The sequence below is a fragment of the Pristiophorus japonicus genome, chromosome 10, assembly GCF_044704955.1.
Source record: "Pristiophorus japonicus isolate sPriJap1 chromosome 10, sPriJap1.hap1, whole genome shotgun sequence".
Classification (NCBI taxonomy): Eukaryota; Metazoa; Chordata; class Chondrichthyes; family Pristiophoridae; genus Pristiophorus; species Pristiophorus japonicus.
This window is the reverse complement of record NC_091986.1, coordinates 149,369,237-149,394,530: the sequence shown is the minus strand read 5'-3', so window position 1 is coordinate 149,394,530 and position 25,294 is coordinate 149,369,237. Positions and strand designations below refer to the sequence as shown.

At 42.6% G+C, this 25,294-nt stretch overlaps 1 protein-coding gene across 4 annotated transcripts in view; it reads left to right on the top strand.

Annotated features, from left to right (window-relative positions):
- Window positions 1-25,294, top strand: part of poglut3 (protein O-glucosyltransferase 3) — a 32,982-nt gene that overhangs the window by 3,811 nt on the left and 3,877 nt on the right. For 2 of the 4 annotated variants that reach the window (XM_070891521.1, XM_070891525.1), the window contains exons 2-7: window positions 283-480; window positions 7,925-8,205; window positions 8,311-8,521; window positions 16,616-16,812; window positions 18,659-18,853; window positions 20,406-20,510. In XM_070891521.1, coding sequence (XP_070747622.1) covers window positions 283-480; window positions 7,925-8,205; window positions 8,311-8,521; window positions 16,616-16,812; window positions 18,659-18,853; window positions 20,406-20,510 — 1,187 coding nt within the window. The remainder of the gene's footprint in view (window positions 1-282; window positions 481-7,924; window positions 8,206-8,310; window positions 8,522-16,615; window positions 16,813-18,658; window positions 18,854-20,405; window positions 20,511-25,294) is intronic. The other 2 variants (XM_070891523.1, XM_070891524.1) reach the window with 2 other exon arrangements.

The window sequence follows — 25,294 nt, the reverse complement described above, 5'->3', positions numbered from 1 at the left end:
CCCCAACAGCACTAGCAAACACTCCCCCTAGGACATTGGTTCCGGTCCTGCCCAGGTGCAGACCGTCCGGTTTGTACTGGTCCCACCTCCCCCAGAACCGGTTCCAATGCCCCAGGAATTTGAATCCCTCCCTGTTGCACCACTGCTCAAGCCACGTATTCATGACAGTATTATAACTGTTTACTTTGGAGGCTTTTTTGTAACCTGTAAGTCTAAATTAATAAAGTTTGTATAGTGGGAGAAATGGAAAATTAAAGTCAGTCATTTGTCCTTTTAATTCAGGAAGTAATACATTCCATGTGACAATTAAAGTGCTATCCTCCAGAGAACATGTTCGCCGTTATGTACCTGCACCCTTGGATCGAAATGATGGAACGTTTCTTATGAGGTATCGAATGTATGGAACTGCCATTGAGGGGCTAAAGATTGAAGTATTTCATCAAGGTCAACATGTAGGCCAGTCTCCATATATTTTAAAAGGTAAATTCAGATAAAAAGCACTTGGATATAGGAGTTGCAGGAAATCAGCAGTGTGAGAAAATATCTTGGTGAGTAGAGGTTGGCCTGAACTGGAGCTCAGCACAAATATAGTTGACTTGATTACTTTGAGTATGATTCTTTTGAGTCCATTTAGTATGCTGGGACAGTAGAGTGGAATTGTGTGATGAGAGGGGGAGGGTACTGGAAACCACAGGTGAGTTTATTGGGCTTCAAAAATAGTTGGGGACCCGCTGCCTAATAAAGGAGTTGTAGGGGGTCCTAGAATTCTGGAGGTGGTTCTGACACAAGAGGAAGCTGCACAGAAATGATGGATTTAACCTTCACTTAACCAGTATCAATGTCCTCTCAAGCCAAACTGACCTCGAGGAGGGGCTAAGAATAAGTATAGTGGAGAGTAAAACATTCCATAGTGGGATATGGAAAGATTCACATAAGGCTGAAAAGATGTTAAGGGTGAAGGAAAGAATAAACAACAACAAAATGCATTATTACAGTGTGTATATACAAATGTGTAAAGCATTAGAAGTAGTCACTGAGCTACAGGTGCTATTTAGAATGGAGAGGCATGACATGTCTTTGCAGAAATCTGCCTTCATCCAAGGTGAGATTTGGAACCAAATATTTTTGGCTATAAAATTTAATGAAATGGATAAGGATAAAAGGAAGAATGGCCCTGTTACTTAATGGGAATACCGTTATAGAAAGGAAAGATTTTACTGATGGTGCTCAGATGGAGTCTGTCTGGGTAGAGTTAAGAAACAATATGGAATGTGTTAGAACATTGCAAGTTTGTTACAGACATCCAAATAGTGGGAAAGATGTTTATGATGAGAATTATAGGAAATTCTGAGAAGTTTACAGTAGCAATAGTTATAATAATGGAAGACTTTAGCTATCCTAATCTAGACTGGGTGAAAGTGGGGAGGGATTTTTAGACTGTGTTCTGAAGTGTTTTTTTCATCAGTATACTTTGTGTCCAAGAGGGAGGCATATAATGCTAGAACTGGTCTTGGTTAATGAAGCAAGACAAGTAAGTTACCTGAAGGCAGGAGAACACTTGGGGAATAATCATCTAACTTTTTCACATTTAAAATAGAGAAAGCTACTGAAACTGAAGAGTGGATGAATCACAGAAAATTATAGTTTGTATTTAGGGGATCTGAGGGAAGCAATGGAAGAAACAGTAAAGACTCTGGCCATAATTTTCAAACATTCTGTGGAAAGTAAAATTGTGACAGTAGAGCAGGGAATGCTCTTGGTGTCCTAGCCAATATTTATCCCTCAATCAACATCACTAAACAATAGATTATCTGGTCATTTATCTCATTGGTCTTTGTAGGGCCTTGCTGTATGTAAATAGGCTACTATGCAACATTGACTACACTTCAAAAATATTTCATTGGTTGGAAGTGCTTTGGGATATTCTAAGGCTGTGACAGGCACTACAAATGCTTTTCTTTTATTTGCTTTCCTTTTCTTCCCTTTCTTATCTTTTAGATCTTTTTTTCCCCTTTTCTTCCTCTCTTTCCCCCCCCCCCCCTTCTCCTTTTCTATCGTGTCCATCTCATTCCTTTTTTCTTCCTTCCTTCCTGTTTCTCAATCATACAGGTGGGTTTTAAGGAGAGTCAAAGGAGGAAAGGGAGGTGGAGAAGCAGAGAAGAAATTCCAGAGCAGGGGCTCTAAGTGGCAGAAGGCACAGTAGTCAATGGTGGGATGAAGGAAAGGGTATAGATTAGGCCAGAGTTGGGGAGTGGATGGATGTTGCGCTGAAGGAGTTTAGAGATGGGGAGGGGCGAGGCCTTGAAGGGATTTAAACACAGATGAGAATTTTAAATTGGAGGTATTGGGAGAGCCAATATGTCAGCAAGGGCAGGAGTAATAGGTGAGTGGGACTTGCTGCAGGATAGGATACAGGTAGCAGAATTTTGGTTGAGCTTGTTTATGGAGAGTGGAGAATGAGAGATCTTCCAGGAGAGTGTTGGAACAGTTGAGTTTGGAGGTGGAAAAGGCATGGCTGAAATACAGTAGCAGATGGGCTGAGGTAGGGGTGGAGGCGGGTGAAGTTAGAGGTGGAAGCCTTTGATGGAGAGGAGCTAGAGAGAATATGGGTTCGAAAGCTCAACACAAGGTTTAATAGGACGTTGAGTATAAGAATGATCCTATTCAACCTGATACATTGGCATGTGAGGGGGATGAAATCAGTGGGGAGGGTATGAATTTGTGGTGGTAGCCGAAGACAATGGCTTCAGTCTCCCAGTGTTTAACTGGAGGAAATTGCAGCTCATCCAAGACTAGACATTAGACAAGACTTTACAGAAGCAGTGAGGGGTTGAGGTAGAATTTGATGTCTCTGCACATGTGGTAGCCAGCAACAACAACATCAACAACTTGTATTTATATAGCACCTTTAGGGTAGTGAAACATCCCAAGGCGCTTTACAGGAGTATTGAGATCTTTAAAAAAAAATGTGACACCGAGCCACATAAGGCGAAATTAGGGCAGGTGACCAAAAGGTTGGTCAAAGAGGTAGGTTTTAAGGAGTGTCTTGAAGGAGAAGGTAGAGTGGCGGAGAGGTTTAGGCAGGAAATTCCAGAGCTTAGGACCTAGGCAACAGAAGGCACAGCCACCAATGGTTGAGTGATTTTTAAAAACAGGGATGCTCAAGAGGACAGAATTAGAGGAGTGCAGACATCTCTGGATAGGTTGTGGGGCTGAAGGAGATTAGAGATAGTAGGGGCGAGACCATGGAGGGATTTGAAAACCAGTATAAGACTTTTGAAATCGAGGCGTTGCTTAACCAGGAGCAAATGTAGATAAGCAAGCACAGAGGTGATGGTGAATAGGACTTGGTGTGTGTTAGGACACGGCCAGCCGAGATTTGGATCACCTCTAGTTTACGTAGGGTATAATGTGGGAGGCCAGACAGGAGTGTGTTGGAATAGTCAAGTCTAGAGGTAACAAAGGCATGGCTGAGCTGAGGCAAGGGTGGAGATGGGCGATGTTACGGAGATGGAAATAGGCGGTCTTAGTTATGCTGCGGCTATGTGGTCGGAAGTTCATTTTCAGGGTCAAATATGACACCAAGGTTGTGAACAGTGTGGTTCAGTCTCGGACAGAAGTTGGTGAGAGGGATGGAGTCAGTGGTTAGGGACCAGAGTTTGTGGTGAGGACCGAAAACAATGGCTTCGGTCTCCCCAATATTCAGTTGGAGAAAATTTCTGCTCATCCAGAACTAGATGTCTGACAAGCAGTCTGGCAAGAGACCGTGGTGGGGTCGAGGGAAGTGGTAGTGAGGTAGAACTGGTTGTCATCAGCGTACATGTGGAAACTGACGCTGTGTTTTCGGATGATATCGCCAAGGGGCAACATGCCGATGAGAAATAGGGGGGGGCCAAGGATAGATCCTTGGGGGACACCAGAGGTAACGATGCGGGGATGGGAAGAGAAGCCATTGCAAGTGATTCTCTGGCTATGATTAGATAGATAAGAATGGAACTAGGCAAGTGCAGTCTCACCCAGCTGAACGACAGTGGAGAGATGTTGGAGAAGGATAGAGTGGTCAAGCAAAGGCTGCAGACAAGTCAACAAAGACGAGGAAATATCGTTTCCCTTTGTCACAGTCACAAAGGATGTCCTTTGTGACTTTGAGAGCCGTTTTGATACTGTGACAGGGAGGGATTCAAACATAGAATTGCGGGAAAGATGGGCACGGAATCGGGAGGCGACTACACGTTCAAGAACTTTGGAGAGGAAAGGGAGGTTGGAGATGGGGCGGTAGTTTGCAAGGATGAAGGGGTCGAGGGTTGGTTTTTTTGAGCAAAAGGGTGATGATGGCAAATTTGAGGAAGTGGGGGACTGTACCTGAGGAGAGAGAACCATTAACAATGTCAGCTAACATGGGAGCCAGAAAAGGAAGTTGGGTGGTCAGCAGCTTGGTGGGAATTGAGTCAAGGGAGTAGGAGATGGTCTCATAGACAGGATGAGCTTGGTCATGAGGGGAGTTCGGAGCGAAACTGGAGAAAGATGCGAGTTCAGGGCTAGGGAGAGCCCCTTGTCGTTGGGTGATGTCACCAAGGAGCAGCATGTCGATGAGTGAGCCAATTATAAAATCCTTGGTTGGGAGTGGAGGGGCGGAAATGCAGGGGCTCCAGAGATAACGATGCAGGGGTGGGAAGAGAAGCTATTGTTGGGATATTCTGGCTACGATCAGATAGGTTAAGTGTAGAACCAAGTGAGGGCCTCCCGCTGAGCTGAATAATGGAGGCGATGCATTGGAGGAGACTGATGTGGTTGATCATATCAAAGGCTGCATAGAGGTTGAGGAGGGGAAATACTCTAGTCACCAGTGTTTTATTGAATATAGAAATTAAAGGGGATCTAAAAAAGGAAATGAGTGTATGAAAATAGATTAGCGGCTAACATAAAAGGGAACCCAAAAGTCTTTTATAAACATAAATAATGGAAGGGTGGGGCCGACTAGGGACCAAAAAAGAAATGATCTTGTGGAAGCAGAGAGCATGGCTGAGGTTCTAAATGAGTACTTTGCATCTGTCTTCACTGGAGAAGAGGATGCTGCCAATATAGCAGTAAAGGAGGAGGCAATAGTGATATTGGATAGGATAAAAATAGAAAAAGATGAGTTGGGAAGAGAAGCCATTGCTTGAGAATGGTTGGCAGTCCTCAAAGTCGAAAAGTCACCCGGTCTGGATGGGATACATTGTAGGTTACTGAAGGAAGCAAGGGTGGAAATTGTGGCGGTTCTAGCCACAATTTTCTAATTCTCCTTGGATATGGGGGTGGTGCGAGAGGACTAGAGTATTGCAAATGTTACACCCCTGTTTAAATGGGGAGTGGGATAAACCCGGCAACTACAGTCCAGTCAGCCTAATGTCGGTGCTGTGGAACCTTTTAAAGAAAATAATCCTGGACAAAATTAATTGGGATTTGGAAAAGTATGGGCTGATAAATGAAAATCAGAATAAATGAAAATTGCTATGGTTCCCGGCAAATTGTGTTTGACTAACTTGATCGAGTTCTTTTGAAGTAGAGAGTTGATGAAGGTTGATGTTCTGTATATGGACTTTCAAAATGGATTTGATAAAGTACCACATAATGGGGATTAAAGGGACAGTGGCAGCATGGATACAAAATTGGCTAAGGGACTGAAAGCAGAGTAGTAGTGAACGGTTGTTTTTCAGCTGGAGAGAAGTATACAGTGGTGGTCCTCGGGGGTCGTTTTAATATATATTAATGACCTGGTCTTTGGTATATAGGGCATAATGTCAAGGTTTGCAGAAAAAAAAACTTGGAAAATATAGTAAACAATGAGCAGGATAGTAACAGACTTCAGGAGGACATAGACTAATGAAATGGGCTGACACATGGCAGATGAAATTTAATGCAGAAAAGTGTGAAGTGGTACATTTTGGTTGGAAGAATGGAGAGAGACAATATGAACTAAATGGTACAATCTTAAGTGTGTGGGGGTGAAGGTGGCAGGACAAGTTGAGAAGGCTGTTAAAGCAATGGGATCCTTGGCTTTATTAACCGAGGAGTAGAATACAAAAGCAAGGCAGTTATGTTAAACCTTTATATAAAACACTGGTTAGGCCCCAGCTGGATTATTGTGTTCAATTCTGGGCACCACACTTTAGGAAGGATGTCAAGGCCTTGGTAAGGGTGCAGAGGAGATTTACTAGAATGGTATTAGGAATGAGGGACTTCAGTTATGTGGAGAACTTGGGGTCATTCTCCTTAGAGCAGTGAAGGTTAAGAGGAGATTTGATGGGAGATGTTCAAAATCATGACTGGTTTTAATAGAGTAAATAAGAAGAAACTGTTTCCTGTGGCAGAAGGGTAGGCAACCAGAGGACACAAATTTAAAATGATTGGCAAAAGAACCAGAGGTGACACAAGGAAACATTTTTTTTAACGCAGCGAGTTGTCGTGATCTGGAATGCGCTGCCTGAAAGGATGGTGAAAGCAAATTCAATAGTAACATTCAAAAGAGAATGAAGGGAAAAAATTTCAGGGCTATAGGGAAAGAACAGGGGAGTGGAACTAATTGGGTAGCTCTACCAAAGAGCCGGCAAAGGCATGATGGGCAAAATGGCCTCCTTCTGTGCTGTATCATTCTATGATTTTGTTTGTGACTTTGATTTGGACCACTTCAGTACTGTGGCAGGGTGGAATCCTAATGGAGAGATTTATACATGGAATTGTGGGAAATTAGGCATGGATTTGGAAGGTGATAACGCCATCAAGGACTTTGGAGAGGGAGGGAAGATTGGAGATGGCGTGGTAGTTTGCAAGGACAGAGGAGTTGGAGGGGGGGAATGACTGGTTTTGAAAGGGACAGTACCTGAGAACAGGTAACTATTCACAGTCAGCTAGCATTCATCTAATTGCTGTTTGTGGGATCTTGCTGTGTTCAAAATAATGCTGCATTTTCTTACATAATGACTACACTTCAAAGCAATCCATTTAATGTGAATTGCTTTGAATTGTTTGAGGCACAAAGTTCTATATTAATATAAGGGTTTTTCTTTTATTCCTGGTGCCCATTGAGCATCTCACCAGAATATTGGGAGTACTCCCTCCCAAACAGGAATTGGTTACCTGTAGCTTTTATTAACTGATTGCTCTTTGCAGCCAAGTCTTTATTTACTCTATCCCAAGGATGCTGGTGTTTGGAATTGAACATTTTAGATGCTGGCAGGGACTTCATTGGCTGAGTCCTGTTTGTGCGCTGTAATCGTCTGTCACTTTGTCTTGCAGTACTGCCTCTGGGTGCTCAGAACAGGTGGTTTTGCTCCCAGTCTCCATAGCCAAAGTGCCAGTGGCAAGAAATTTAAATGGCTGGATGTTGAAATGACCGTGTTCTAGCTTTTAGCCTGTTTTACTTTGCTTTTAACATTTCTGGTCTTCTCATCTCTTTCCCTAAATTCAGAGAAGCTCTGTGCCCAGAAATGTAATGTTGCAGAGATGACTTCTAGGTAATCTTCTGTGCTCAGTTAGTGCCTTGTTCCAGTATTGCTGTAGCTGGAACAGTCCTCTCGCCAACTAGCCTGGGGCAAGTTACTTTCCACCTGTGGTAAGCTGAAAAACATTTGTTAATTGACAAGTTGCATTATCATTAGTTGTTCTGGCATAAAAATACACACATGCAAGGGTATTCTTTTCATAAAATGTAGTGGATGAGGTACCTTGCAAATCTTTGAAAATAGCTTTTGAACTTTGCCACTGCATGGCTTAACTTTGTGGTGGCTTGATTTTTTTAAAAACCTGAAGAATCATTTTTAATAGCTATTTTGTGGTGGCTTGATTTAAAAAAAAAAAAATAATTTTTAATAGATCTATTTATTGGAGGCAATGTGTAATTGCATGTAACAGTAATATGTTGTGTTCCTGTTTCTGTCATCAGGACCAGTTTATCATGAATACTGTTACTGTCCAGAAGAGGAGCCCCAAACATGGAAAGATACTGTATCTTGTCCTGTAAAAGAGGAACAAATTTCTAGCGACTTCACTAATTTTCCAAGTATAGATCTCACACTCCTGCTAGAACAAGTACCAAACAGATTTGGTGATCGAGGAATTGTTCACTACACCATATTAAATAATCAGATTTATCGACGAACCATGGGGCGATACACTGACTTCAAAATGTTTTCAGATGAAATGCTGCTTTCTTTAGCAAGAAAAGTATGTGTTAATAAAATTACAATCTGAAAATGATTTTTTTTTTGTATTTTATTCTGTTACAAAATAGGTCATTATTCAGTTTGTTTTTTTATTTGCATTCTTTAGGTTCGTTTGCCCAATGTTGAATTCTATATAAATGTTGGAGATTGGCCACTGGAAACTCGTCAAATGAAGGATAACCCCTTGCCTATCATTTCTTGGTGTGGCTCTGAGGATACTGCAGATATTGTCCTTCCAACATATGACATAACACGCTCTACATTAGAAACACTGCGTGGTGTAACAAATGACCTCCTATCCATTCAAGGACAGACTGGTAGGTTGTTTCCTTATATTTCTGTTAACTGATATACTTTTACATTAAGTTTCATGCCGGATGTAATAGAGCTGACATCTACTGTTGCAGCTTTTTAATTTAAATTAAAGTATCCATAGAGGAGGAGATCACCTTTGTCAAGCCATTTTATTTGTATGTAGCCTTCTCATTCTCCCATTCCCCTTTTCATTTTCTTTGTACTTGTAAATTGGTCAGTTGTGCAGAGGCTGGAGATTTTCCATTATGCCAAATGCAGTTGAGGTTTAATCAGAAATGTGGTCACCATGCTCATTAGCCCCATCCCCTCTTCCTTGTACCTTAGCCTCAATTTCATCCAATTTCAGCAGACTTTACTGCCCCATCTCCAACCTCTCAAGCTCTTGAACGTGTTGAGTACCAAATCTGTGCCCAGCTTTTCTGTAACCCAATGCTTGAACCTCTCCACTCAGGTTTTCTGTCCCTGCCACAGCACTAAAATGGCCCTAATCAAAGTCACAAATGAAATCCTATGTGACTGACCATGGTGCACTATTCCCCCTTGTCCTTCTCTACCTCGCTGCAGCCTTTCAAGCAGTTGGCCACAGCATCCTGCTCCAATGCTTCTCTGTTGCCTAGCTGAGTGGGACTGCCTTCACCCAGTTCCACTCTTGCCTATCTGATCGCAGCCAGACAATCTCCTGCAACGGCTTCTCTTTGTGACCCCGCACTATTGCCTCCTGGAGCCCTCCAAAGAATCCATCCTTGGCCTGCTCTTATTTTTAATGCTGCTCCTCAGTGACATTCAAAGACATGACGACAGGTTCCACATGTATGTTGATCACGCCCCAGCACCACCGCTCTAGACCGCTGTACTGACTGAGTTGACAGACTGCTTGTCCAATCTAATCTTGGATGGGCTGCAATTTCTTCCAGTTAAGCATTAGGGAGACTGAAGCCATTGTCTTTGTCCTCTACTTCATTCCATTGTCACTGATTCCATTCCCTCTCTATGGTCACTGTCTCGGGCTGAGGCAGACTGTTTGCAACCTTGGCACCCTATTTGATCTTGAGCAGAGCATCCAACCACATCACAAACATAGCCTGCTTCCACCTCCGCAATATTGCCCGTCTCTGCGTCTTCCTCAGCTGTTTCAGTTTATCTGCTGCTGAAACACTCCGTGCTTTTGTTATCTGCAGATTCTATTATTTCTGTGTTCTCCTGGCTGACCTCCCATCTTCCACCCTCCATAAACTTGACCTCATCCAAAACTCTGTTGCCTGTATCCTAACCCGCACCAGGTCCCGCTCACCCATCATCCCTATGTTCACTAACCTACATTGGCTCCCGGTCCACCAACGCCTTGATTTTAAAATTCTCATCCTCGTGTTCAAATCCCTCCATGGTCTCGTCTCTCCCTACCTCTGCAACCACCTCCACCCCTATAGTTCTCCAAGAACTCTGCCTTCCTCCAATTCAGGCCAGTTGTGCATCCCTCACTCCCTTTGACCCACGATTAGTGACTGCCTTCAGCCATCTAGGCCCTAAACCACTGGAATCCCCCCTCTTCTTTTAAGACCCTTCTTAACACTATCTTTTTGACCAAACTTTTAGTCATCATCCTACTAGCTCCTTCTTTGCTTGGTGCCAATTTTTATCTAAATTATGCTCCTGTGAAATGTTTTGGGATGCTTTCCTGTGTTAAAGGTGTTGTATAAATGCAATTGTTGACCTGCTTTTGTCAAAAACAGTCCCTCTCTGTGTGCCGTTGAATAAGGAATATAATCACTGGGTGCTACTGTTATCATTGCTACTGCAGTTCTTGGCATTATTTACTCATTACTGATTACTGTTAACATTGGTAACCCACTGGGCACAACTCTTGGTGCTTTTATACAAACTTTCAAATTCCAGGGCTTTTTTGTTCTTGGATTTCCAGAATGCATTGTTGTATTAGACACTGTACCATGCCTACTTTTCTCCACCCTCAATCGCTTTGATCTTGGTGATACTATCAAGGAGAAGCACACAGTAGAGGTGGAGCAAGGTACATTTGGAGGTTCAGTTCTCCAAAGGTCACTTTTGCACATTTCCTAGCTGCTAATTAGAGTATTCTGGGATAGACATAAGAAAATAATAGGAACAGGAGTGGGCCATACGGCCCCTCGAGCAAGCCCGGCCATTTAATACGATCATGGCTGATCTAATCATGGACTCAACTCCACTTCCCTGCCCGCTCCCCATAATCCCTTATTCCCTTATTGGCTAAGAAACTGACTATCTCTGTCTTAAATTTATTCAATGACCCAGCTTCCACAGCTCTGAGGCAGCGAATTCCACAGATTTACAACCCTCAGAGAAGAAATTCCTCATCTCCGTTTTAAATGGATGGCCCCTTATTCTAAGATTATGCCCCCTAGTTCTAGTCTCCCCCATCAGTGGAAACATCCTCTCTCTGCATCCACCTTGTCAAGCCCCATTATAATCTTATACGTTTCGATAAGATCACCTCTCGTTCTTCTGAATTCCATTAAGTAGAGGCCTAACCTACTCAACCTTTCCTCATAAGTCAACCCCCTCATCTCCACAATCAACCAAGTGAACCTTCTCTGAACTGCCTCCAGAGCAAGTATATCCTTTCGTAAATATAGAAACCAAAACTGCACGCAGTTTTCCAGGTGTGGCCTCACCAATAACCTGTATAACTAGCAAGACTTCCCTGGTTTTACACTCCATTCCCTTTGCAATAAAGGCCAAGATTCTATTGGCCTTCCTGATCACTTGCTGTACCTGCATACTAACCTTTTGTGTTTCATGCGCCAGGACACCCAGATCCTGCTGTACTGCAGCACTTTGCAATTTTCTTCCATTTAAATAATAACTTGCTCTTTGATTTTTTTTTCTGCCGAAGTGTATCCCCTCACACTTTCTAACATTACACTCCATCTGCCAAATTCTTGCCCACTCACTTAGCCTGTCTATATCCTTTTGTAGGTTTTTTGTGTCCTCCTCACACATTGCTTTTCCTCCCATCTTTGTAACGCCAGCAAACTTGGCTACGTTACACTCAGTCCCTTCATCCAAGTCGTTAATATAGATTGTAAATAGTTGGGGTCCCAGCACTGATCCCTGTGGCACCCCACTAGCTATTGATTGCCAACCCGAGAATGAACCATTTATCCCGACTCTGTTTTCTGTTAGTTAGCCAATCCTCTATCCGTGCTAATATATTACCCCCAACCTCGTGAACTTTGATCTTGTGCAGTAACCTTTTATGTGATACCTTGCCAAATGCCTTCTCGAAGTCCAAATACACCACATCCACTGGTTCCCCTTTATCCAGCCTGTCCGTTACATCCTCAAAGAACTCCAGCAAATTTGTCAAACATGACTTTCCTGTCATAAATCCATGCCGACTCTGCCTGATTGAATTATGCTTTTCCAAATGTCCTGCTACTTCTTTAATAATGGACTCCAACATTTTCCCAACCACAGATGTTAGGCTAACTGCTCTATAGTTTTCTGCTTTTTGTCTGCCTCCTTTTTTAAATAGGGGTGTTACATTTGCAGTTTTCCAATCTGCTGAGACCTCTCCAGAATCCAGGGAATTTTGGTAAATTACAACCAATGCATCCACAATCCCTGCCATTACTTCTCTTGACCCTAGGATGCAAGCCATCAGGTCCAGGGGATTTATTTGCCTTTAGTCCCATTATCTTACTGAGTACCACCTCCTTAGTGATTGTGATTGTGTTAAGTTCCTCCTCCTTCTCCCCTCCCCCCCCCCCCTCCCCCCTTCCCCTCCCCCCACCCCAGTAGCCCCTTGACTATCCACAGGTGGGATATTTTGTGTGTCCTCTACCGTAAAGACTGATACAAAATATTTGTTCAGAGTTTCTGCCATCTCCATGTTCCCCATCACTAATTCCCTGGTTTCATCCTCTAAGGGACCAACATTTACTCTAGCCACTCTTTTTTTTTTTTTTTGTTTTCCTTTTTATATACCTGTAGAAACTCTTGCTATATGTTTTTATAATTTCGTGCTAGTTTACTTTCATAGTCTTTCTTCCCTTTCTTAATCATTTTTTTTAGTCATTCTTTGTTGGCTTTTAAAAGCTTCCCAATCATCTGTCCTCCCACTAGTTTTGGCCACTTAGTATGCCCTTGTTTTTAATTAGATACAGTCCTTTATTTCTTTAGTTAACCATGGATGGCTATCTTTTCTTTTATACCCTTTCTTCCTCACTGGAATATATTTTTCCTGAGAGTTATGAAATATCTCCTTAAATGTACATCACTGTTCATCAACCGTCCTACACTTTTTAATCTATTTTCCCAGTCCACTTTAGCCAACTCTGCCCTCATACCTTTGTAGTCTCCTTTTATTTAAGCTTAGTACACTGGTTTGAGATCCAACTTTCGCGCCCTCCATATGAATTTCAAATTCAACCATGCTATGATCACTCATTCCAGGGGGATCCTTTGCTAGGAGATTGTTTATTAATCCTGTCTCATTACACAAGACCAGATCTAAGCGAGGCTTCCCTCTGGTTCCGTTACATACTGCTCAAGGAACCCATCCCTTATGCAATCTATGAACTCTTCCTCAAGGCTCCCCTGACCAATTTGATTTGTCCAATCAATATGGAGGTTAAAATTATCCATGATTATTGCTGTTCCCTTTTCACAAGCCCCCACTATTTCCTGGTTTATGCTCCGACCAACCAACAGAATTGCTGCTGTTAGGGGGCCTATAAACCAACTAGGTGTGAGTCACATTAGCAATTAACAAGAAGTATCATGTTCATTGTTCCTCCTAGATTGGTCCATAAATTGCACAGAAAAGCTACACATTGGCTAGAATAATATTTCCTTGTTTGAGCAACCTGTACTGAGCAGTTGTATGGTTGTAGTCACAAAAGGAGCCATTATCTTTGTTCTTCTTCCCCTAACTGTGAGCTGTGTAAAATTATAGTGAAAGGCATTATAATTACATTTCAGTTTGCTTGCTATTAATATGTTAATAATCTATCCATGATTTCCATAGTGAGGTTACCACCATGGAAGTCCTGGGCAGCTAATTACAAAAAATGTGGTCAGTTTCCCCGCACCCCCCCCCCCCCCCGCCATTGTGTCTGCTCCAGAAGCTAATTCGACATTCCTGAATTAAGTAAAGAAAAAAACTAAACTAATCATTAATTCATACTTTAATTTGGGAATATTCAGTTTCTTTCAGATTTAAATGTATTTTAAATAAGTCACCAGAACTTAAATCAGTAATGTGTCCTTGTTAAGTATATTTTGGCCTGGATTTTACGGTCAATGGTGAACAAACGGTGTTCGCTATTTATTACACTTGCACTTGCCCACAGAATTTCTCTGGGCTTAATAGACAGTCAAAGCAGCGTGATACTCTTTACGGGGGTTCTGGGACCTATCTCCGTAACTAATCAGGTTGAAGAATCTTCACTAACAAATTCAGATTCTAAACCAGGAAGTGTCAGTTAGAATATTTAATTCAATGTAAAATCATGCACAGAAAGCAAAATAAAGTGAAGATAAGAAAGATGGGAGATAAGAGACACACAAAATTTGCAAAGAAAAAGTAAATTTTCAGTGCCAGAGGTTGTTTGGCAGTAATTAAGACTTATCTGCTGTTTTAAAAATTCAGGTTGCACTTGAATGGACAAACCCTAACTTTTTCTGACATGTTGAAATGCAAATGAGGAATTTTTTCTCCTGAGGGTCGTGAATCTTTGGAATTATTAACCCGAGAGAGCAGTGGAGGCTGAGTCATTGAATATATTTAAATTGGAGATAGATAGACTTTTGAAAGATAAGGAAGTCCAGGATTATGGGGAGAGGGCAGGGAAGTGGAGTTGAGGCCAGGATCAGCCATCATAGGCAGTCCCTCGAAGTGAGGATGACTTGCTTCCATGCCAAAAAAGGATGAGTTCATAGCTGTTTCAAAGAAGGACCCAATATTCTAGATCCTGAACTACATAGTGTAGGATAGAAGATACCTGTGCATGGATTTTTTTAACGTGTCTTGGCTGTTGCACACCAGCCACCACACTGGCTTGACAGAGCTAAGTCTTGGTCCAGTGGCAAGGATTAACCAAGACGACTGGAGACCAGCTCTGCTGCACGGACCTAGTGCACACACATATTGCAGTGTGGGCTGGCCCGTGCTGCCCCTGGGCCCACGCCTCTTCTGGCCCTGAACTCTCGCCTCCCCTGGGCCCCGATCATGTCCCTCTACAATCTCTCGCGCTCCTTCGCCCCGACCTCGCCGCTCCTGCTGTACCTGCCCACGCTCCAATTTGCAACCTGGACCTTGATGACGTCCTTTTCTGCCGTCTTCCTCCTGCACCAGCTCGTGCTGTACCTTGCAGTGGTACGCCGCCGCTCGCCTCTCCTTTTATGGCCCCGACCTGCCGCTGATGGCGAGAGACCAGGATCAGCCATGATCATATTGAATGGCAGAGCAGGCTCGAGGGGCCAGATGGTCTACTTCTGCTCCTATTTCTTATGTTCTTATGTTGAGTGGGTACCCTAGTGGGTAAGTACTGCAACTTCATGCCCTTCATATGTTTTAATGCCAAGTCTCTCAGCGAGATATTGTTAGAGCAAAGCTTTTGGAGGAGCAGGGCAACTTGGATAGCATCTTCCTGATTTCTGTATTTAACTGCCTATGTGTGGCTGCCGGAAGTTGCTGTCCGATTTATTCCTTAATAATGGTGAGCATAATTAGTCTCACCGTTATTTCTACTGCAAAATCCAGGCCATAGTTTAAAATTAGGTGGAACAAATTTAACAATCCTTGATCCTAATAGATGTATGTATAAGTCTTAGAAGGATGTCTGAGCCATGAAATTGCAGCCAAACTGTTTTTCAGCTACCAGCTACATAATTTGTCAGTTAATTGTAGGCTGGTAACTAACATGCCTAATACAAGCATAAAACAAGATTTCCTGACCATTTAATGTAATTCTAATTGCAATTTTATATTAAGATCTATTCAACTTCTTGAAAAGGCTTTGAGCTATAAGTAAATTGTGTGTGTTTTATTTTAACACATCTTTTTAGATTTCGGGGGGCAGAAATTGCTCCTCTCAGCCAGTTGGTACCTCCAGGAGACAGTAACGGGGCACGAAAGGATTTTTGCCCAGGCACGGCGGCCAGAGGCCCCTGCCCCCCCCCCCCCGAAATGCCCCTGGTGCTCCACCGGTGAAAAGTGGATTACGTCGTGCCCCATGACGTCGCCCCTCGGGGGAAATTGCCCCGCGGGACGAGAGGTCGGCATGGGGCAATGCCACCACAGCTTCTCTGGGCGAGAAGCTGTGGTGGCTGGGGCCCCCCGGCCACCCTTAGAAGGGAGGTGGTAGTACCGCAGCCAAAATCTTTTTTCTGTTGGCCGACTTTTCAGTCGGCCTGACAATGGCAGCTGCTAGTGCGGCTGAGCAGTCAACATGCAGACTGGCACCCTCTCTTGGGTGCCTGGCTGCTGGCCCGGCTGCCACCCTCCCTGGTGGCCTAGTGGACGGCCACTAAAGAGGCTGCTGAGTTCGCAGCGGTCGTCCCTTTTAAAAGAGGGAGGAGGGAAGTTGTGATGTGCTCAGCACAACGCTGAGTGTTGTGCTCCACAAACGCACAGTTACCGCCCCACACTTTTTTTGCTGAAGTGGCCAATTCCGCGCCGGTGGTGGCACTTCACGCCCCAGCACTAAACTATCATTTAATTCAAAGTGACCACCCCAAACCCAGCACCGGCAATTTCGGACCCAAAGTATTTTAATTACTGTTTTCTTTTAAAATTACATCTCATTTTCAAGCAATGTATTTCAAGAAAAATTCATAAAATTACAACAGATCCTCAGCTCTACTTTTGGAATTCTTTCTGTAAAGTCCTCTGCCTCTCGAGCTTTCCCTCCCCCATCTTAATCCTTTTCAAAATACATCTTTGATCAAGCTTTTGGTCATCCCTCCTAACCCTTGCATTAGGGTATAGGTGACACTTACTGCACATCTCTAGTTACCTTCGGAGGGCATTAAGAGTTGCTAACAAAGTGTATTTATAATAGCTCAAATTGTTTTTGTTTCTTACAAAATACAAGGTCCTGCCTGGTACAATAAAACGGAGCAGGCTTTTTGGAGAGGAAGGGACAGCCGAGAGGAGAGGCTAAAACTAGTGAGGATCTCCAGGAACAATCCTGAGCTGTTGGATGCTGGAATAACTGCCTATTTCTTCTTTCGTGAAGAAGAAAAAGATCTTGGAAAAGCTCAACTGATCAGTTTCTTTGACTTCTTTAAGGTATGATTTGTTGGATAAATAAAACAGAATTATTTTAAACCCTTGTTATTTTTATAATTTTTTGTTGGAAAATGCAACGTTATTTAGAATGCAACAATTGAGTATCTGCATACTGTTATTGTGGTGAACACTGGTTTAATTTCCCTCACTCTGGTGAATTCCTGATCTCACTCACATTGGTATAGAGAGGTGTGGGTGGAGGGATGGTCATTTGTTGGCAATTGGCACAGACCTGGTCTCAGATGATGGATGGACAGGGTACTTAAAAAGAAAAATGTTAAACTATTTTTATTTTGCAAATTGGTAACCTAGCAATTACTTTGAAGCTATCTGTTGGTTCATCTGACATTACAACGTCGAGTCTTGCAGGGTTTTGGGTGGACATGTTGTGGTGTTGAAGCATTCCATGAGGAGGGGGCCAGGCCAAGAAGAGAATTATGCTGCCTTATGTGATACGATCTGCTATGTATCTAATCTCCCTGCTCCTTCCTCCCCCTCCCCCTCCCCTTGCCTCTCTACCACAACCAGATATTGTATTACCTGCAGTCATAAAATGTCACCATCATTTACTATCCTATCTGAAAAAAGACATAAAGAAGCATTGGTAGCTTTCCAAAAGCAGCAAAATCCACTGATCTTAAATTTATCACCCAAAACCGAGCACAATTTCAGTGACCGTGTGCAAGAACAGAGGCATCCAACATTTGTCCTTGGGCCTGTTCATCATTCAGTCGAGCTGCAAGGGCCTAGCCAATTTTGGCCGGCGCTGAGGCCCACTGGTAGGTCTGATGGAAGGAGAGGTGGTGAGGCCGGGCCAGTAGCTGTCCAGTTTTTTGGAGACCAGAGCACAGCTGCTCCTTCCGACCACAAAAAGGGCATTTGAAGAAGTTTTGAGCAGCTGGCAATGGTCCTTTTTTTTAGGGATTGCTAGTTGGGCAGCTCAAGACCTGGAAATGCTAGTCCGGCAACTAGTCAAAAATTTTGGGTATCTGGGTCAAAAATGGGCGCAGGAGTCCCATTTCAATATTGAGGCCCGCTTTTTTTTAAAAAAAAGCCCCAATCAGTAAGTATCGCATTGGCCCGAACGCTCGTGCAGTTCATGCGCAAGTCTCTGGGTGCTAAATTGGTTATCATTACGCCCATTTCACGTCTGGGAAGTGGGTGCAACAATGTTGAATTAGACCCTATTATTTCCTCCACCCTATTTTAAATGTGAAGCACAATCTATATTTGGGGCAAAGACAGATCAGTGTACTCAAACTCAGTAGCAACACCTACTGAGTTTGTATGTCTTGTATGTGTTCATTTATGTGTCTAAGTGAAGTTCAATCAATAACATTTTCTTGCAAGTTCTGTATTAACAAATGTATCGTCATCCATTTGTGAATCTAAACTTACAAAGCTTCAGAATCTAATACAAAACTTCAGCAAAGAATAAACTTTAAATCAAAATGTTATATCAGACCAACTACTTTTTTTCATTGTACTAAGTGACCTTTAATTATTGAAATTGAGTTTTTGGTATTGTTTCAGAAAAATCCACATACTGAACGTAATTATTACTATTCAAAAAAAAGACTTGCATTTATATAGCGCCTTTCACAACCACTGGACATCCCAAAGCGCTATACAGACAATTAAGTACTTTTTGAAGTGTAGGTACTGTTGGAAAATAGGGAATGCGGCAGTCAATTTGCGCTCAACAAGCTCCCACAAACAGCAATGTGACCAGATAGCCTGTCAGTAAAATTATTGTATTTTTAGAAGGAATTTTGTGGATGACAAAGTAGTGTGATTCCTGTGTTTATTTTTATATTCATTGATGTGCTTCTGAATATTTTTCCAGTATAAATACCAAGTGAATGTGGATGGTACTGTGGCAGCTTACAGGTTCCCATACCTTATGTTGGGCGACAGCCTTGTATTGAAGCAGGATTCTAAATACTATGAGCACTTCTACAGATCTCTGAAACCATGGAAACACTATATTCCATTTAAGAGAGATATGAGTGACCTTATTGAGAGGATTAAATGGGTGAAGGTAAGAAAGTGAGCTGCAATGTTAAAATTTGAATGTATAGAATTTCCCCAAAGGCTCAACGGGTAAATGTGTCACTGAATCATACAATTCTGATTTATACAGAGTTAGTCTGTCTGCGTGGCAGTATGGGTGCTACAATAACCTTTGGTCTCAAAGGCTAGGTAGAGAATAAAATGGCCTTGATTCCGGTTTCTGATTTCTACCCAGTGACCACTGCTGTAAATGCAAATGTGCATATATTGAGTACAACAAAATCGGTTTTTGCTGTCATGTAGTTTCTTGATACTCACTTGGGTACCCCTAGAACCATACCCCAGCCTGCATTGTCACCTTCAGGAAAGGAGAGGCTAGGAGAGAATGTTGAAGTAACCCACTGCTGACTTGGATATGGATTGGCTAATTTAATCTTGGTCAGGATCAAACTTGGGTGGTCTTTTGGTCATTTAAGGCTCTGTGCTATTTACCCACTGAGCCATGGGGAGGGGCACCCGTTATTAATCTGAAGTTCACGTTACAGCCCCCATACTAATTATCGCCACTTGCTGTTTAATTTCAACAAAAGCTAGAAATGTATGGGAGAAAAAAGGAACAAAAGTTCAAGTACTTCTATTGATGTGACCTAATGTAATATGCAACAACTCAGAACATATTAATTTCAATCTGACAATACTTCTCATAACTAGATATAACAAACATAACTGAAATACATATTTTAATCAAATTTATTCAAACTGTTAGCACTTCCTTTTGATGCCAAAATTTGTTTTTGAATTCAGTTATCGGGGGAAAAGTGCCCAGATGTTAAACTTTCCTTTAGGCAACTCGAAAGCCATTTCAAAAAAAATTATTGATAGTGAAGTTTCCCCTTTTTTAAAGGCAGAGTAATTAAATTTAACAAACTCGCTTTCAGTATAAATTGTGTAATAATGAATTATTGTAAGTTATTAAATTAAATGCCTGTTGATATAGTTGATCTTTGATGTAGAGTTTCCTCCAGACATGCAGCTTCTATTATAAATAAAACTGCTATTTACCCTTGGGGCATTTGTTACGACAGCTATATCATTGTCATATTGGCTATACTTTAACTTATTACATGATCAGGTTTACTTGATGATTTGATGTAGAAAATTTGCATTCATTTGCATTTGCCACAACAGAGTGAAGCAGATTATCATTTAGAGGCAACTTAATTTTCTATTGTGATATACTTTGGAACATGTGATAAATTTTATTTTTCATATTAATGTTACATTGTTAGTGGGAAAGTTGAACATTTTCTTTGTATACATTTACTTTTCATCTTTTAACACAAAATAAATTCAAACAATGCAGTATAGTAGAAACGTATAAGGAATGCTTGTAACACAAAATATGAATCCACAATAGATTAAAAACAGTAGTCTTTGGTAGGGAGGAATCTAATCACAGTCCAACGTATCCATCAAAGGGTGGTCCTTGTTTTATATTTGTGACAATATAATGCCTAATAGGTTCAGAATGCTGAGTACGTCTTGCTAAAATCTCTTTCCTTTACTTGGTCTTTTTTTAGGATAATGATGCTGAAGCTCAGGAAATTGCCAGATCAGGACAAGCTCTTGCTAGAGAGCTCCTGCAGCCTTCAAGTCTTTACTGTTACTATTACATAGTTTTACAGGTTTGCGAGACTTAATAGATCCCTTTATTAGATTGCATAGTCCTGCAAGGCAGTTTTGAATTATATAGGATGTGGTACTCTGATTCAACTGGATCAGTCGATGGTAACATTAATGGAGGAAACATTAGAGATAACTACTCATTTTGGATGGATCCTTGGTAATTTCTTTTAAAAAGTCATTTTCATGTTTTTTAATATTTACAAACTTGGGGTTCCTACATGAAGCCTTGTACATCCATAATTTTGTCTGTAAAATAATCATGTGGATTTGTTAGGAAAAAATCAACAACGCGAAAATCACTGGAATATGCATGCTTCTCAGTGTTGTGCCCATGATGTCTTTTTTGATTGCAAATTACAATTTTTTTTCCCTGTGCAAGAATTGAAGACCGAGGGGTCGTCTTGGAATTATGGTTATTGCTATGTTCTAATAATTTCCTAATTCTCTCATTTGGGTGTGTAGTGGTGAGGGGAAGGTATCCTCTTTGGTACTTGTGTGAAATTGCCCCACTATGGCATATCTTAGTGTTGGATGGGCCCGGAAGCCAACGCACAACACTCTGCAAAGAATGGGATGAAGATGTACTAATATGACCCACACTTGGATCATTTATACCCTGAATGTCTAGGTGAAGCTTCTATCAAACCCAAATAGGTTCCAAATTGGAAAATAGTCTATTATGTCAAGTGCTTTTTTTTTGCCAAAAAGGGGTAGTGTTGCCAAAGGATGGGCAAACACCTTGTATACTAGGACATTTATTGAATTACATTATTCTACCAAATATGCCCTTGATGAAACTGGCATGTAAACAAAATAAAGTTCATTCTCATGGCTTGCACTTTCACAAAAGTGTGAATTGATGGCAGTAGGTTTGGTGGCTGAAGTCTATGGTGTGAATTGACACTTCTTCCGAACAAAGATTTTTGTATTATGATCTCATTAACAGAAGAGGGTGAGATCTTTCTACATGTCATAAATAGCCCTCAATTTATCCAGTCCTTCTAAACGAGTAGTGATATTTTTGGCTTTCATTTTGCTCCTGTTAATTCGGAGATAATTTGGGGAGTGAGCGATTTTGGAAGTAGGTTCTTGCTTTTGTTTTTCCTTTCTCTGTTGTCCCGGATAAGACAAAAAGGATGGACGATACTGAGATCATACATAGAAATAAAAAGGAAAGACTTGCCTTTAGATAGCATCTTTCATGATCCCAAGATGTCCCAAAGCCCTTGCATCCAATGAAGTACCTTTTGAAGTGTAGTTACTCCAAAACAGATGCACCGTTTTGGGTAATGTTGGGGGGGGGGGGGGGTGCGGGGGAGTGGGGGCGGGGGGGGGGGGGTGCGGGGGGGTGGGGGCGGGGGGGTGGGGGGGGGTGCGGGGGTGCGGGCGGGGGGGGGGTGCGGGGGGGTGGGTGCGGGGGGGGGGGGGTGCGGGGGTGCGGGCGGGGGGGGGTGCGGGGGGGTGGGTGCGGGGGGGGGGGGGTGCGGAGGTGCGGAGGGAGGGGAATGACTCATCAGGGCAGGGCAGCAGAAACCAAGTTCATAGCACCGTGGGTGGCTCTGCTGCATAGGAGGGCAGGAAAAAGAGTGGGAGAGCTATAGTGGTAGGGGATTCTATTGTAAGGGGAATAGATAGACGTTTCTGCGGCCGCAATCGAGACTCCAGTATAGTATGTTGCCTCCTTGGTGCAAGGGTCAAGGATGTCTCTGAGCGGCCGCAGGACATTTTGGCGGGGGAGGGTGAACAGCCAGTTGTCGTAAATATAGGTACCAATGATATAGGTAAAAAAACAGGATGAGGTCCTACAAGCTGAATTTAAGGAGCTAGGAGTTAAATTAAAAAGTAGGACCTCGGGTTGTAATCTCAAGATTGCTACCAGTGCCACGTGCTAGTCAGAGTAGGAATTGCAGGATAGCTAAGATGGCTTGAGGAGTGGTGCAGAAGGGAGGGATTCAAATTCCTGGGACATTGGAACCGGTTCTGGGGGAGGTGGGACCAGTACAAACTGAGCAGGACCGGCACCAATATCAGAGGGGGAATGTTTGCTTGTGCTGTTGGGAGGGGTTAAACTAATGGCTGGGGGATGGGAACCTGTGCAGGGAGACAGGGGGTTGTAGAATGGGGGTAGAAGCAAAAGATAGAAAGAAGAAAAGTAAAAGTGGAGGCCAGAGAAACCCAAGGCAAAAATCAAAAAGGGCCACATTACAGCAAAATTCGACAAGCCTGAAGGTTCTGTGCCTCAATGCGAGCAGTATTCGTAATAAGGTGGATGAATTAACTGCGCAGGCAGCAATTAACGAATATGATATCACAGAGACATGGTTCCAGGGTGACCAAGGCTGGGAACTCAACATCCAGGGGTATTCAACATTCAGGAAGGATAGACAGAAAGGAAAAGGAGGTGGGGTAGCGTTGCTGGTTAAAGAGGAAATTAATGCAATAGTAAGGAAGGACATTAGCTTGGATGATGTGGAATCTGTATGGGTGGAGCTGCGGAATACCAAAGGGCAGAAAACACTAGTGGGAGTTGTGTACCGACTGCCAAACAGTAGTAGTGAGGTTCGGGACAGCATCAAACAAGAAATTAGGAATGCGTGCAATAAAGGTACAGCAGTTATCATGGGCGACTTTCATCTACATATAGATTGGGCTAACCAAACTGGTAGCAATAGGGTGGAGGAGGATTTCCTGGAGTGTATTGGGGATGGTTTTTTTAGACCAATATGTCGAGGAACCAACTAGAGGGCCGGCCATCCTAGACTGGGTGATGTATAATGAGAAAGGACTAATTAGCACTCTTGTGCGAGGCCCCTTGGGGTAGAGTGACCAAAATATGGTAGAATTCTTTATTAAGACGGAGAGTGACACTGTTATTTCAGAGACTAGGGTCCTGAACTTAAGGAAAGGTAACTTCGATGATATGGGACGTGAATTGGCTAAAATAGACTGGTGAATGATACTTAAAGGGTTGACAGTGGATAGGCAATGGCAAACATTTAAAGATCACATGGATGAACTTCAACAATTGTACATCTCTGTCTGGACTAAAAATAAAACGGGGAAGGTGGCTCAACCGTGGCTAACAAGGGAAGTTAAGGATAGTGTTAAATCCAAGGAAGAGGCATATACATTGGCCAGAAAAAGCAGCAAACCTGAGGACTGGGAGAATTTTAGAATTCAGCAGAGGAGGACAATGGGTTTAATTAGGAGGGGGAAAATAGAGTATGGGAGGAAGCTTGCTGGGAACATAAAAACTGACTGCAAAAGTTTCTTTCGATATGTGAAGAAAAAAAGATATTCGTAAAGACAAACATAGGTCCCTTGCGGTCAGAATCAGGTGAATTTATAATGAGGGACAAAGAAATGGCAGACCAGTTGAACAAATACTTTGGTTCTGTCTTCATGAAGGAAGACACACATAACCTTCAGAAAATACTAGGAGACGAGGGTCTATTGAGAAGGAGGAACTGAAGGAAATCCTTATTAGGTGGGAAATTGTTAGGGAAATTGATGGGATTGAAGGCAGATAAATCGGTTCTGATAGTCTGCATCCCAGAGTACTTAAGGAAGTGGCCATAGAAATAGTGGATGCATTGGTGATCATTTTCCAACCGTCTATTGACTATCCGTTCTTATGGACTGGAGGGTAGCTAATGTAACGCCACTTTTTTAAAAAGGAGGGAGAGAGAAAATGGGTAATTATAGACCGGTTAGCCTGACATCAGTAATGGGGAAAATGTTGGAATGAATTATTAAAGATGAAATAGCAGCGCATTTGGAAAGCAGTGACAGGATCGGTCCAAGTCAGCATGGATTTATGAAAGGGAAATCATGCTTGACAAATCTTCTGGAATTTTTTGAGGATGTAACTAGTCGAGTGGACAAGGGAGAACCAGTGGATGTGGTGTATTTGGACTTTCAAAAGGCTTTTGACACAGTCCCACACAAGAGATTGGTGTGCAAAATTAAAGCACATGGTATTGGGGGTAATGTACTGACGTAGATAGAGAATTGGTTGGCAGACAGGAAGCAGAGAGTTGGGAATGGGTCCTTTTCAGAATGGCAAGCAGTGACTAGTGGGGTGCCGCAGGGCTCGGTGCTGGGACCCCAGCTATTTACAATATACATCAGTGATTTAGATGAAGGAATTGAGTGTAATATCTCCAAGTTTGCAGGTGACACTAAGCTCTGGGTGGTGGTGTGAGCTGTGAGGAGGATGCTAAGAGGCTGCAGGGTGACTTGGACAGGTTAGGTGAGTGGGCAAATGCATGGCAGATGCAGTATAATGTGGATAAATGTGAGGTTATCCACTTTGATGGCAGAATATTATCTGAATGGTGGCAGATTAGGAAAAGGGGGGAGGTGCAACGAGACCTAGGTGTCATGGTACATCAGTCATTGAAAGCTGGCATGCAGGTACAGCAGGCAGTGAAGAAGGCAAATGGTATGTTAGCCTTCATAGCTTGGGGATTTGAGTATAGGAGCATAGAGGTCTTACTGCAGTTGTACAGGGCCTTGGTGAGGCCTCATGGAATATTGTGTTCAGTTTTGGTCTACTATTCTGAGGGAGGACGTTCTTGTTATTGAGGGAGTGCAGCGAAGGTTTACCAGATTGATTCCCGGAATGGCAGGACTGACATATGAGGAGAGACTGGATCGACTGGGCCTATATTCACTGGAGTTTAGAAGAATGAGAGGGGATCTCATAGAAACATATAAAATTCTGACGGGGACAGGTTTGATGCAGGAAGAATGTTCCCAATGTTGGGGAAGTCCAGAACCA